The sequence below is a fragment of the Callospermophilus lateralis genome, chromosome 7 (genome assembly GCF_048772815.1).
Source record: "Callospermophilus lateralis isolate mCalLat2 chromosome 7, mCalLat2.hap1, whole genome shotgun sequence".
In the NCBI taxonomy this organism is placed as follows: domain Eukaryota; kingdom Metazoa; phylum Chordata; class Mammalia; order Rodentia; family Sciuridae; genus Callospermophilus; species Callospermophilus lateralis.
Window position 1 is genome coordinate 109,430,303 of NC_135311.1, and position 13,340 is coordinate 109,443,642.

General features: G+C 39.8%; 1 protein-coding gene across 2 annotated transcripts in view; it reads left to right on the forward strand.

The window, feature by feature from the left end:
* The window catches only part of Pik3r3 (phosphoinositide-3-kinase regulatory subunit 3), a 78,809-nt gene extending 68,888 nt beyond the window's left edge, over positions 1 to 9,921 (forward strand). For both annotated transcript variants that reach the window (XM_076860500.2, XM_076860499.2), the window contains exons 9-11: positions 3,079 to 3,153; positions 3,997 to 4,167; positions 6,169 to 9,921. In XM_076860500.2, coding sequence (XP_076716615.1) covers positions 3,079 to 3,153; positions 3,997 to 4,167; positions 6,169 to 6,367 — 445 coding nt within the window. In that variant the 3' untranslated portion in view covers positions 6,368 to 9,921. The remainder of the gene's footprint in view (positions 1 to 3,078; positions 3,154 to 3,996; positions 4,168 to 6,168) is intronic.
* The last annotated feature ends 3,419 nt before the right edge of the window (positions 9,922 to 13,340 follow it).

A 13,340-nucleotide genomic window follows, 5' to 3' on the forward strand; every position in this document is an offset into this window, starting at 1 on the left:
CAGAGGAAAAAAAAATAAAGGTTATTCAGAGGAAAATCAAATCAATTTTTTCCAAGATCCCACCTACCAGAAAGTTACAGAAGCACAAGGTCCTTTATTCCTCCCTGGCCTGATTGCTATCATTGCATGCTTGCTTCCTCTGCTCCTAGTCTTTGGGCCCTGCCATCTGGTTAAATACTTCTGTTCTAGAAAATTCAGAGGTGCCCTTCACAATAATCTCCTATTTGACTATTAATAGACCCTGTATCTTAAAATCTTCTTGTGCTCCATTCAGGTGACTGTGTGTGAGCCACCCACTTCGTCACACCATTTCATATTTATTCTATGTCCAGGGACTAATGCTTTAAGTTGAAACTTTTTCTGTCCCCTCTTTCAGTGACTTCCTAGCTTAATCTCTTGATCACTGGAGACTGAAACACAAACTCTCTTCCTCTTCAAGTGTGGTAGTTGGGTTATAAGGCCAATTAGATCTTTAGAAAGAATGCTGTATACACGTCCACCCCAGCTTGCTGGGGCAGAGGCAAGGAAAGGATATAAACTATTGTTTTCTCTCTGAAGATAATTTCATTGTAAACTATGGGAGTATATTTTCCTTGTTTTTTTTTGTTTGTTTGTTTGTTTGTTTTTTCTTTTTTCTTGAAAGAAGAGCTGACTAAGGTACAAAGAGAGGCTGGTCTTAGACTACACAATTAGAATCAGCATTAAAAAGAACAAATAAAAAATGAAAATAAGGGACTGGAGTTGTGGCTCAGTGGTAGAGCGCTTGCCTGGCACATGTGAAGTACTGGGGTTCGATCCTCAGCACCGCATACATACACATAAGTAAATAAATAAATTTAAGAAAGAAAAGATCCATTAACAACTAAAATAAAAGTTTAAAAAAATTTTAAAAAGAGAGAACTAGATATAGGTCTTTTGATGCCTTACCTCATATTTTTTCCATGGAATTTACTGCCTTTACATGTGATTAAGTATTACTCAATAACAGTAAATTAAGTATGAATTACATATTAACTAATGTAATTTGAGCTTTTTCAAAATGACTTTTAAAAGTTAAACAGCTCTTGGCATTGTTAATAGGACTCCAAACTGCATAATAATCTTTCAAGTGGATTTTGGGGAGATTGAGAAAGTTTCATAAATGAAAGGTAGACCAAACATTGTTCTTTTTTTTCCTTTTCTCCTAGCCTTTCTTGTGCTAATTTCCCTCGCAGAATGGAAGGCTCAGTGCAAAGTGGTTGGTGGTTAAAAGAAAATGGGGCTCAGGAGAAACTATGGTGTGATTAATTCAGCTCAAACTTCTTACCCAGTATAATTGTTTCTTTCCTTTTTTTTTTTTTTTTTGTTGTTGTTGTTGGAGATGAACAGAATGTCTTTGTTTATTTTATGTGGTGCTAAGGATCAAACCCAGTGCCTCATATGTGTGCTCTGCCACTCAGCTACAGCCTCAGCCCTACTTGTTTCTTTAATAAAGGGAAGATTGGTTTCTTTAAGGATAGAAAACTTTGGTGATAAGAATGTTTAGAGGAGAGTCTCAAGATATTTTACTAGAAGTGGTAATGTGGGATTGTTATTAAATTGGTTCTATCAAGATCATCTTATCTATTTTCCAGCTTCATTAAGTATTAACATGAAATCAGGTAAACTAAAGGGTGAGTCTTCCTGAGACAGTCTGAAAAATCTGTGTGAAAGAATTTTAAAAGAAACTTAAGGGGCTGGGGATGTGGCTCAAGTGGTAGTGCGCTTGCCTGGCATGCGTGCGGCCCGAATTCGATCCTCAGCACCACATACAAACAAAGATGTTGTGTCCGCCGAAAACTAAAAAATAAATATTAAAATTCTCTCTAAAAAAAAAAAGTTAAAAATTAGGTATGATTTAGATTATGTAATGTACTTGAGGTCAGAGACAGATAGAAGATGATCCTGGAATTGTGAAGATTTTGTTAAAAGCAGTCCACCAGCCAGGCTTGGTTGCATAGTGATTTGGTAGGCTGAGCAGGAGGATTTAAAGTTCGAGGCCGGCCTGGGCAATTTAGCAAGATCCTGTCTCAAAATCTAAAAGATTAAAAAGGGCTGGGGATATAACTGAGTGGTAGAGCATCCTTGGGTTCAATCCCCAGTATGGCCCCTCACCTCTTGCCCTCTAAAAGCAGTCCACCGGCAAATGTTTACTGTGTATTAATTTAATATCTGAATATCCTTGTGCTTGTACCATTTTAAGCATTGAGAATATAGCTTTGAACAGGACAGACCCCTCTCTTTAAAGCAATTTACATTTTAGTGAGGGAGACAAACCTAAGCAGTGAAAACATAAAATTATAAATTTTAGCCAAGTGCTATGAAGTTGATAAAATAAAGGGTAGAGAATGATTGGGGGCTGTCTAGGTTGGGCAGTTAGGGTAGTTAGGTCTGAGGAGATGGCATGATGAGACCTGACTGATAAGGAGTCTTGGTTGGGGGTGGTAATGAATGAAAGTTTTTATTCTCTACTTAAGTTTTAGACTATTGGCCATCTAGAAGGAAATAAACTTAATAGTTTACATCATTTTATATCTAAATGTTAGTATTTTAAGTTACTATGATTTGCTTGGTGATAAAATAAACTCATATTAATTACTCAGTTTGCCATCCTGAATTTCTTGTCTACTTAGGTACAAAATTGGATCTTGAAATTACTGGTTAGAATTTTAAACTTAATTCAACAGGTCACACAGGAAGTGGGTCCTCTGGCTTAGTGATACCATGCTCACCAAACTAATGATTTCTGAAACAGATGTGCCACTGTGTTTGAGTGGCATAAGCTTCTAGAAAAGGAAAAAAAAAAAAAAGGAAAGTAAGAGATGTGTCTAATTTCAAGTTGTTTTCTGTATTTCTGCCGTTTGTGTAAAAGATTAATTCATCATAGTATAATTTAAAGAAAAGTAATGGAGAGACTCATTTAGGGAAACCTCTGGCTACTCTTTGTGACACTAGGGAAAATAAGAGGTCCCTGGACTCAGGAAATTTGGTTGCCTTGGATTTATCTACTTTGTCTAAGCAGTTTATATAAATTCTGACATGGTTTCTTCCCTCTGGCAGATGGCTCAATCACAAAGGAGTGAGACAGAAGCGCCTGAATGCCTGGCTGGGAATCAAGAATGAGGATGCTGATGAGTAAGTTGTCTCTAAACCTTTCTGTCAGAGGCTTTGTTCCTAGTATAAGACAGAGGCTTTCTTATCATGCTGAAAACTGGTTCTCATTGTCACTTGAGGATATTGAATGAAGAACTTTGCATTTCTTTTTAATTGAATTGTCTTAAGAGTACCCTATGGGCACTTGAGTTCAGAAACCTGCCCAGCCCCATGAAAACTGGATGCATAAAAACTACTATTCAGATATTTATGTTTCAGCTTATTTGATAAGACATGTGAATTCTATGTTTTCTGTACCATAGCAAGTAATGAATTTGTTAAAAACTACCTAACTAGCTGTGCTTATAATCCCAGTGATTTCGTAGGCTGAGGCAGGAGTTTCCAAGTTTGAGACCAACTTAGGCAACTAGTGAGACCCTGTCTCGAAATAAAAAATAACAGGTATGGTGGTGCACACCTGTAATCCCAGTGGCTCGAGGCTGACACAGGAGGATCTGAGACAGGAGGATCGTAAGTTTAAACCAGCCTCAGCAATTTAGTGAACTTAGCAACACTGTCTCTAAATAAAATATAAAAAAGGGCTGGGGATGAGGCTCAGTGGTTAAGCACCCTGGGTTCAATCCCTGGCACCTGCCCAAATAAATAAATAAATAAATAAATAAAGGGTTGAGGCTGTACCTTTGCTAGAGTACCCCTGGGCTCAAGCTTCCCAGTATACCACAAACAAAAAATAACAACACCCAACCAATTGCAATTTTGATTTGTCATTTTATGGTTAAAGATTTAGAAGAGCATTTTATTTATGAATTTGCTGTTAGATATAAATAAACTATTAGAATAATATTTTAAATATTTAAATTTTAGGACCTATTTTATCAATGAGGAAGATGAAAACTTGCCACATTATGATGAGAAAACCTGGTTTGTTGAAGATATCAATCGTGTACAAGCAGAGGACTTGCTTTATGGGAAACCTGATGGTGCATTTTTAATTCGTGAAAGTAGCAAGAAAGGATGCTATGCCTGCTCTGTGGTGTAAGTCTTTTGAAATCTTATGCATTGATTAATAGAAAGTCAACCCCTCATGAAATTAGTTAACATATAGTAATAAAGACCCATGGCTTACCATTAATATTGGTACAAAGAAAACAGTTTTAGAAAAAATAATATCTAAAGTTATCTTGGGGATTTTAATTTACATGGTAAACAGATTAGGCCTTGTGTTGTTGCTATTGGAGTTCAAGTGTCTGTGAGTCTAGAATTGAAAAAAAAAAATTCTTTAGTAGTCTCATGCCTAATTTAATTTTTAATTAAATTTGTTTAGGTAGTGATATAAAATGTGGGTACATTTTTCTTAAGATGATCTTAGGACTTTATTGGGAAAAGTCTGTTTTCTTTTTAATGGAAAGTGAAATTTGGAGATAATTATATCTTTTTTTTTTTTTTAAATTTACTTTTAGTTGTAGTTGGACACAATACCTTTATTTTATTTATTTATTTATTTTTATGTGGTGCTGGGCAAGCACTCTACCACTGAGCTACAACCCCAGCCCAAGATAACTCTATCTTAATCAGAATTTGCCTGAGTGTTATGTATATTCCTTAAGGAGGCACATCTTCTTTGACACAGTTTGTACTTAGAAGATGATATGATGGTGAGGGCAAGATTTGGTGCCAGATATAATAGGTTCAGATGTAGGTTCTAACTGCTTATCAGCTGTGTAACTCTGGGTAAATTACTTAACTGTTCTTTGCCCAGTTTCTTTATCTATAAAATGAGGGTAATAAAAACAGTACCTACTTTGAGGTTTTGGTAAAGTTCAAATAACATATTTATATATATATATATGTATGTGTGTGTGTGTGTGTGTGTGTATAAATATATATATAAAACGTAGTATGCTTTAAATAGGGCATAATAATTACCTACTGCTATTGTTATATAATTATGCTACTCCTGGGTATGGCAGAAGGCAAAATAAAGATGACAAAGTTATTGTGCCCTCAAAGAAAGTAAGGATAGACAAAGGGCATTCATATTAATCTGCTTTGTTTGATCATCCTGCCTTCAGTAGTCTATTTATGTCATGGATTCAAGTGTTTGAATCAAGTTTGCCAGGTTTCAAAAACCACACTTTTCAGTTGCATCAGGCTTTCTTCATTTCATAAATTATTTAGGATAAACAAAATCACTGTGAAATAAGTATCACTAGTAGGTTGGTCACATGTAGAACTGTTAATTATGGTGAAGAAAAAGAAGTTTGGGGCTAGACTTTGAAAGGATGGATGGTTGTTTATGGACAAAAAAATGGAAGTGCATCATAAAGTGCATTGGTTTACTGTCATCCAAAGATAGAACTACTTGCAACATTTCATTTCTCTTTGACCTGTGCTGCTGAAGTCATCTGAATGGAAATGACAGGGGAGGATAGTTTTTGCAAGATTTGGAATCTTTTAAGAAAAATAGATCCTAATTAGATCCTAATTCATGTTTGTGTAAATATGTCAAAATATTTACATTCCACTGTCAGGCCTAAATAAAAGTAAGTGAAAATATCTTATATATTAAGAATACTTAATATTAATTGATCTATGCATTCAGCACAGATCTATCAGAATCCTAGCTAGGTATTTGCAGAAATTGACAAGATGTTCCTAAAATTCGTAAGAAAATGCAAGGGATCCCAAGTAGCCAAAATAACCTTCAAAAAATAGAAACAAGTTGGAGAAGTCACACATTGATTTCATAAGTTATTACAAAGCTATATTAATCAAGACTTGTGTGGTACTGAGAAGGGTAGACATGTAGATCAATGAATAGAATTGAGAGTTGAGAAATAAACTCTGCATTCAATATGTCTGTCTGTGGCCAAACCTATAAGAGGGTGAGGAGAACACAATTTTACAAGCTTTGTCTAATTGACAAAATACTTATGGGTCCCCTCCTTTACATAACAATTGCTCTCAGACTTCTGACCATTCATTGTCCCTTTTTCATTAATGGCTTTAACATTTTTCTCTGGTGTCTCTTTGCAGTGCCGATGGGGAAGTGAAACACTGTGTGATCTACAGCACTGCTCGGGGATATGGCTTTGCAGAGCCCTACAACCTGTACAGCTCACTGAAGGAGCTGGTGCTCCATTACCAGCAGACATCCCTGATTCAGCACAATGACTCCCTCAATGTTAGGCTTGCCTATCCTGTTCATGCACAGATGCCTTCACTCTGCAGATAAAGAGGGAGTGGGAAGAGAGGTGGCTCTCTAGCATTTTTTTCTACAGTTTTTATTAGACTACGATGAGGGCATTCTTTCTACGTAGACTGCTTGTTTTGCACAAGAAGTGATTCTGTGAATGTGAAGTGGAAGTGGAGAGGCCGAGCAGTAGTTGGCCAGGATGGGGGGAATCAGGGGCCTGGGGTCTCTGGGACTCAGCTGTGCTGCTGCACTGACATACTAACCTGGAAGCAGATGTTGTTTTGGAAAGTCTATTTCATTGGGGTTTTTATTTTTGTTTAGCCAGGCATCCTCTACTGAAACACTAGGCTTGATGGGGTAGAGGGTGGGAGTCGTACTTGGAAACGTCTGAAGAGTCCATGTCCTCTTTTGTTCTTCAACTCTGAGAATGCAGCAGAGACATGGCTCTTTTGGGAGTTCAGATTTGCTTTAGCAGTTTCTCTTCTCCCCCAAAAGATGACTGTTTTGGTTCTGTGGTAGGATGGGATTTGGTTTAAAAAAAAAAAAAAGACAACCAAAGCAAAGTAGGGAGGTTTGGGATTTCATTTAAAGAATCTAAGCAAGGGGTAAAAAACCCCTTCAACTGAAGGTACTTTATTTCTTACCAACATAATTTAGGCTTCAGCGTCCCACTATCTCCTCCCTCTAAAGAAGCATTTATGTTCAGACACCAGCAAAACAATGTTTGTTGCCAGACTAAGGTCTAAGGAGAGAAAGTGGCACTAGTAGCTAAATGCATACTTCTGTACCAAAACTTGAAAATAAGAAAACTAGAAATGTGAGTTTTAGCAAACACTAAAACTGGTTGATGTATTTCCTTCTGCCCTGCCCTTGTTTCTCAGATGAGAAATAGCATTCTTTTTGTGGGGATAGTGAGCTTTGAATCATAAAACAAAGTTGGTGCTTGTGTGGTGTTTCCCTAGCCTAAAGAATGATCTGTTGTTTGAAACCTTTGTAACTTGTTTGTATGAGTAAAGAAAAGGTGCAATCCAGTGCTTTTAGATGGCTTGATATACCAAATAATGATATAGAACAACATTCTTCCGTGTGCTTCCCCAAGTTTAAAGGTCCTGCAAAAATACTATAAAGGATTTAATTTCCTTTCATCTACCCCTCCTTTGCTTTGGTAGGGCTCAGGAGCCTACTTGGCTAAGGAGGGGAATCAGATTGTGGTCAGGGACACCTCAATAAATCACAGACCCAGAGGCCCTGGTGTCCAGGGTGAGGGTCACGCCACATTACACATGTGCTTCCATATAGTGGTTTTGAAGCTTTTGCAGGGAGAAGATGGCTTGGAGTTTAGACTGTTAGTAGAAGCCATCTGGAAGCTTTTGTCTTTGCCTTTTTTGTGATCCTGCCATTAGGGCAATGTACACAGTCTGCCCTCATGCTCCAGTGGCTGAAATCTTAGGCCAGGAATCTTCTGCTCCATGTGGCTTAAGCCTTCCAGCTGAGTGAAGCTAGGCGAGCTGAGTGGAGGGCAGGCATCAATACTTCTGCCTCCATTTTGCCCCACACTCTCCAGTCAGCATTCACTTGAGTCCAGCTGCCTCTGAGCCAATCCTGGAACCATAGTGGGCTTAGTGTGAGTCAGCTGTTTTGAGCCAGAGCTTTGCAGTCAGGCATCCTGGTTGAGCTAGTACCTGGATCTTGGTTCCTAAGGCTTATAGCTAGGAAAGCTCTAGTTTTGAGGCTGAAAAACAAATATTACTTTCCCTGAGCATTATCTTGGTGACAATATCTAGAATGGACTAGTATTATATAGACAAAAAAACTTTCCAAAAAGTTTTTGGAAAGACTTCCAGAGTTACTAACAATGAGGATAGGAAGGAAAGGGCATATCTTTTTGGCTTTTCCTTGTTTACATTACACTTTAAGGATTAGGTTGAGATAGAAATCCCTCCACCATCACTTAAGTCCTCAACCGATAGCTAGCACATCCTTTCCCCAAACTGCCAGATTGAAATCTTGCTGAAAGGTTTCCTGAGTAATAGGAGGCTAATTGCTGCTGGTCACCCCAGGGTGGCTTTGCATCTGGTATTGAACCTGCTCAAGTAGTTACATGCTCAAGATTGGGTGCAAGGATTCCCTCCTATCAGGTATTAAAATTTAATGTGTTCTGAATGTCTCTTACAATAAACCAAAATGGGATAGGATACACACATCTGTAGTGTTGAACAATATATCAGGGTAGTTTGTACCCTGTTGGTCAGACGTTGAGAGTGTGCAGCATGAGAGCAGAGCACTATCTTACTATCTACACTTGGGCTGACTGTGGAGGACTGCGGTTTTTCATTCCTACATTCCTCCCTGTCCCCCTTTTTTCCTTTTCTCATTCTTGAATTCATTGTTTTGTGGGATCTGAGATCAAGGATCATTGGAGAAATTTTAAGGTGTTTTTTTTCCTGACCAGTTGCCACATGATTTGCTTGATTCTGAGCCAGCATAAATGGCATATGGTCCGTTCTGCTAAATAGTGACCCCAGTGTGTGTGGCGGGGCAAGCTCACTCCATGGCTGGGGAGCAGGTCTTGGCCTTTTTCATACGAGTATAGTTCTGTGTCCTATCCTGTGACCTGGGCCCTGAGATTTTCTCTCGGCATCTTAACTGCATTCTCACTGAGGCAGAGACAAACCAAGACCAGCGGGGCCCATTATTCTCCTGGCTAGATAAACCAGCCACCAACATGAAGGCAGCTTGGGGCTGGCTGGACACAGGTCCAAGGCCTACCTTTCTTCCAGGTGGAGCTTTCATCACTGAACAAGGCTCTCTCTACCTGGCTAGATGCCAAACCTTGGCCATGGTTCAGGCCTGGATAGATTGCCTGTGTCCTTATCATTGATCTGGCCAAGGATAAAGACCTCCTAACACCTCTACTCTTCCTTCTCCCAAGACTCGATGGGTTTTCCCATTTACTTTAGACCTCATATACTCTGAAGAAGCTCTGAGAACCAATTTGGTATCTTCTTTGGGTCTCTTCTTCTTGCGGAAAGGAAACTAGCCCTATGCATTCTATTGAGTGAGTCAAGAATTACATTTGGGTAGTTCCTGGTTTCTAGGTTGATCTCTGCTGCCCATTAAGACCCCATAGTAGGCCTCTGTGAGGTTTCAATGGCCACAGAAACCAGAGGGTCCAGAAGAGACCTGCCCGGCCCCCCAGCTGACAACTGTTCAGCCTTGCTTTAGCTCCAGCCACTTTGAAAACCAACCTTATTTCCTTACAAATTCCAGCATGTGACTTTGGTGCCCTGTTGTTACTTGTGAAAAGCCTATTCTGTTGTCTTTGATGTAGTCAAAATTCATGTAGTTTACGTAAAAATATCTGATTCACAAGGAAGCCAACTATGTGTCTTGTGTTGGGACAATTCATAATGTAGTTCCTAGACCACTTTTGCAAATTGTTCTTGTCACCAAATGTGTTCAGACATTGCTGTGCAGTTGTGGGTGAGGGTGGGGGGAAGGTGAGGAAGACAATTTTGTGGCTTTTGTTTTTTACCTTCCCCAAGAGGGGATAGTCTGGCCAACTTGCTGCAGTAATGCAATAAAGACATTGCAATAAAGCACCTTTTTGTCTTGATGCTATGGAAGGGTGAGCTGGGGCAGAGGGTGGGGCAAGGGCAAGGTAAGAGGACTAGGGTGTTGAAAAACCAGTGACACTCCCGTCCTTCTAATAAACACCAAAAGATCAGTCCTGAGGCTGAACTGGAGGTCACAAGGTGTTCCTTTCCTCCCCTGAAGAGGAAGACCCTAACTGGCATTACCATGAACCCTGTCCACCCAGATACTGAGAAAATTATATCTGAGGGCCATTTCCTCCCCTTCTAATAAGCTCATCACATATTTATGCCTAGTGTTTTCACCTTCTACTCTGGGGGCAGGGTAAATGGATTGTCTTAAGGTCTTATCCTTTTGTTTTCCTAGGCAATTGTCACTATACTTCAAGGCACTTTGTTAAGTTTCCTATGTGCTAGGAATATAATCAGCAAACATGACAATGTATCTTGTCACACAGTATGTTGTAGTTCTCATCCTTGTGTCTCAGACCTCACCCAATTATACATCAATTACAAAATCAGATTGAGCAGGGAATGGTCTGTTGTTCTAAGTGACTGCATGTGTCCTTCCTCACCTCTACGTACTTTATACATACAAGGCATGGATGAGTTCCCTTAAACCTAAATTTAAAAGGTGGGGAAAATATTTTGAGTGTGCTGAGGACACTCAAAATTCTTATCTCCTACCTAGTCCTGTCTTTCGACTTCTACCTGCCATCTACCTGGTCATTTCCACTGGGAACTAGAGTGGCCCATAGGCACTTCAAACTTGTTTACTTCAGAGAAAACACATGGTTGGCTATGAATTCCCTTCTTGTCCTACCACCAGACCTACAAACACCCTATATCTACAAAAGTCCTCTCAGTTCCACCTTTAATCACAAAGATGTCTTCCAACAAAAGCCTATCTCCTCAGCACATATTTTGGATCCTATTTTTCTCCCACATTCTCAGGGAATTCTCTTACGTGTAGCTGTGGTTACAAGCTTATAATTGTGTCACCATTCCTGGCTCCCATGATCAATTACCATTTTTTTTTCATTATTGTTTGGTTATCTCTCATTCTATATGTCCTCAATCCCTACTCAATCCCATATCCTTTTCCTTATTTTCCCCACCCCTCAAAGCCACACCTTTTGAAAGACCTGCCTAAATGTGATTATTTCCTCACCTGAAGCATTTTAGTACAGGTTCCACTACCCGAAACTGCCGACTTCAATGTCTTCAGTATCCATTTCTGTTGACTGTTCTTCATGGAAAGCTCTTTCATTGACTATGATACAATTCATTCGCCTAGTTTTTCTGATGTTCCTCCAGCCTTCCTCTCATATAAGCCTTTTTACCTAACCATTTTCTCACATCCATGAATCCACCCACCATCTCTAGGCCAGTTGCATCTATTTCTCCTGCCAGAGACTGCATGTGCAGGGTCACCTTCTGGTCCTGGTTTTTTCCATTGTTTCATATTTCGTTGAATGGAAATTGGGTTCATTTTGGCATAAGCCAGAAATGTAGTCAACATTTTTTTTTTTTTTTTGGTAGATGGACACAGTACCTTCATTTACTTATTTTTATGTGGTGCTGAGGATCGAACCCAGAACCTCACACATGCTAGGTGAGCGCTCTACCACTGAGCTACAACCCCAGCTGTAGTCAACATCTTTGATAGCCTTGTTCCACATCTATAAAACCCTCTGCCAACCCTTATTAATTTTACCTTCTAAACACCAGTAAAACCATCAATTCTCTATAAATTCATTGCTTTGCTACAGAGCCTAATACTAGAAGGTCTCCCTTCCTCCATTCTTGCCCCTTCAAATTCATTCTCTTTTTAAACTACAAACCTGAACCTGTGTAAAACATTATAAGTAACTTTCAATTGTTCCTAGGGCAAATCACAATTTTTTTTTTTCTTTTGCTGCATTGCTCTGGCTGGCTCTGAACTCTTGGGCTCAAGTGATTCTCCTGCCTCAGCCTTAGCTGGGATTACAGGTGCCTGTCACTGTACCCTGCTACATTACACAATGTAAGTCTATAAAATGTTGCAAACCTCATTTCTCACGTTTCTCTTTTCAGTGGCTCCATCCTCCCAGCTAATCCCAGAGTTTTGGGGCTTTTCATTCTGCACATTCTCTGGGAAATCCTCGTAGAGCTTTAAATAACCATTTATTTCCTGTTGGCCCTAAATCTGTGTCCATCTTCCCATGATTTCCCTCCTTCCTCTGATTAAGGTTTTCTCTTCACTGTTGCTATCCTAGTTCAGACCACTATATGGGTCACTGCATCATGCTCTCTCTGGCCTATCTGCTCAATGCAAGCCTGACTGTATTGTAGCCAGAGTGATCTTCATAAAACATAAATTTGAAGTTGCCTCTCAGAATTTCCTCACTCCCCTTGGGATAATTCAGAGTTTTTCAAGGACAGCACCATTGGCTCTTGAGGCATGTACCCTATGCATTTGCACTACACAATGCTTGGTGTCCTCCTAGGGCTTCTTCCCATTTTTATTTCAAAACCCATAAGAAGGCAGTTCTCTTGAAACTGCAAAATCTGCTTCCTTCCATCCGCTTCACCTATATTTATGGTATGGTGCTTCTGACCAGATCCTGACCTATGTGGGGCACTAATCTCCCAAGCCGTCCTCCTGGATCCTGCAACCTGTCTTCCCAATGCCCAGTGCAGGTAGCCTATGATTTGCTGTCTATAAATAACTGAAGGAAGAAGAAAGTGAAATCAAGAGGCCCAGAAAGCTAAAATGTCCCTGCAAGTGGATAGAGCACGCCCTCTGGTGGCCACCACCTTCCCCATGCAGGATGACAAAGGGCTGCAGAGTACAGGAGGCACCCCTCCAGCCATTGACTCAAAGGTAGTATTCTGTCTCCCAGTCTCCTGACCCCTCTCCTTGAGACTTAGGCATTGGATTGTGGGACATTCAGTACAATGTCAGTGCACGATGGTTTGGCATGGAGGCACCCCTAGCATTGATACTCCACCAAGCCCCACTCCCTGCCCTGTGATGCCATCTCTTGACTCCCCCTACACCAACATACATCTTTCCTTCTCTTCTGCACTACTCACAAAGTATAGCTCTACTCAAAGAAGAATGCACACAGCAATGTCCACCTTTACTGCTGGGGCATACCTGACAAACATCCCAGGAAGGGTTTACTGGCTACAAATACTAAGGACTTACTACTGAACAGGCAGTTTTCTATTTTCATCACCTGACCACTCACCATTTTATCAAGTAACTATTCCATTTTGAAACTCTTCTCTTGGATTTTATGATTCCTCTTCTGGTTGCTATTCTGAGTCTCCCTTCTTTGCCTTAAATATCAGTGTTCCTGAATTGTTGACTCAGGAACACTAATTGTTGATACGCTGTTGGCTCATTTCTACCTAGTGTAGATTTTCCTCCT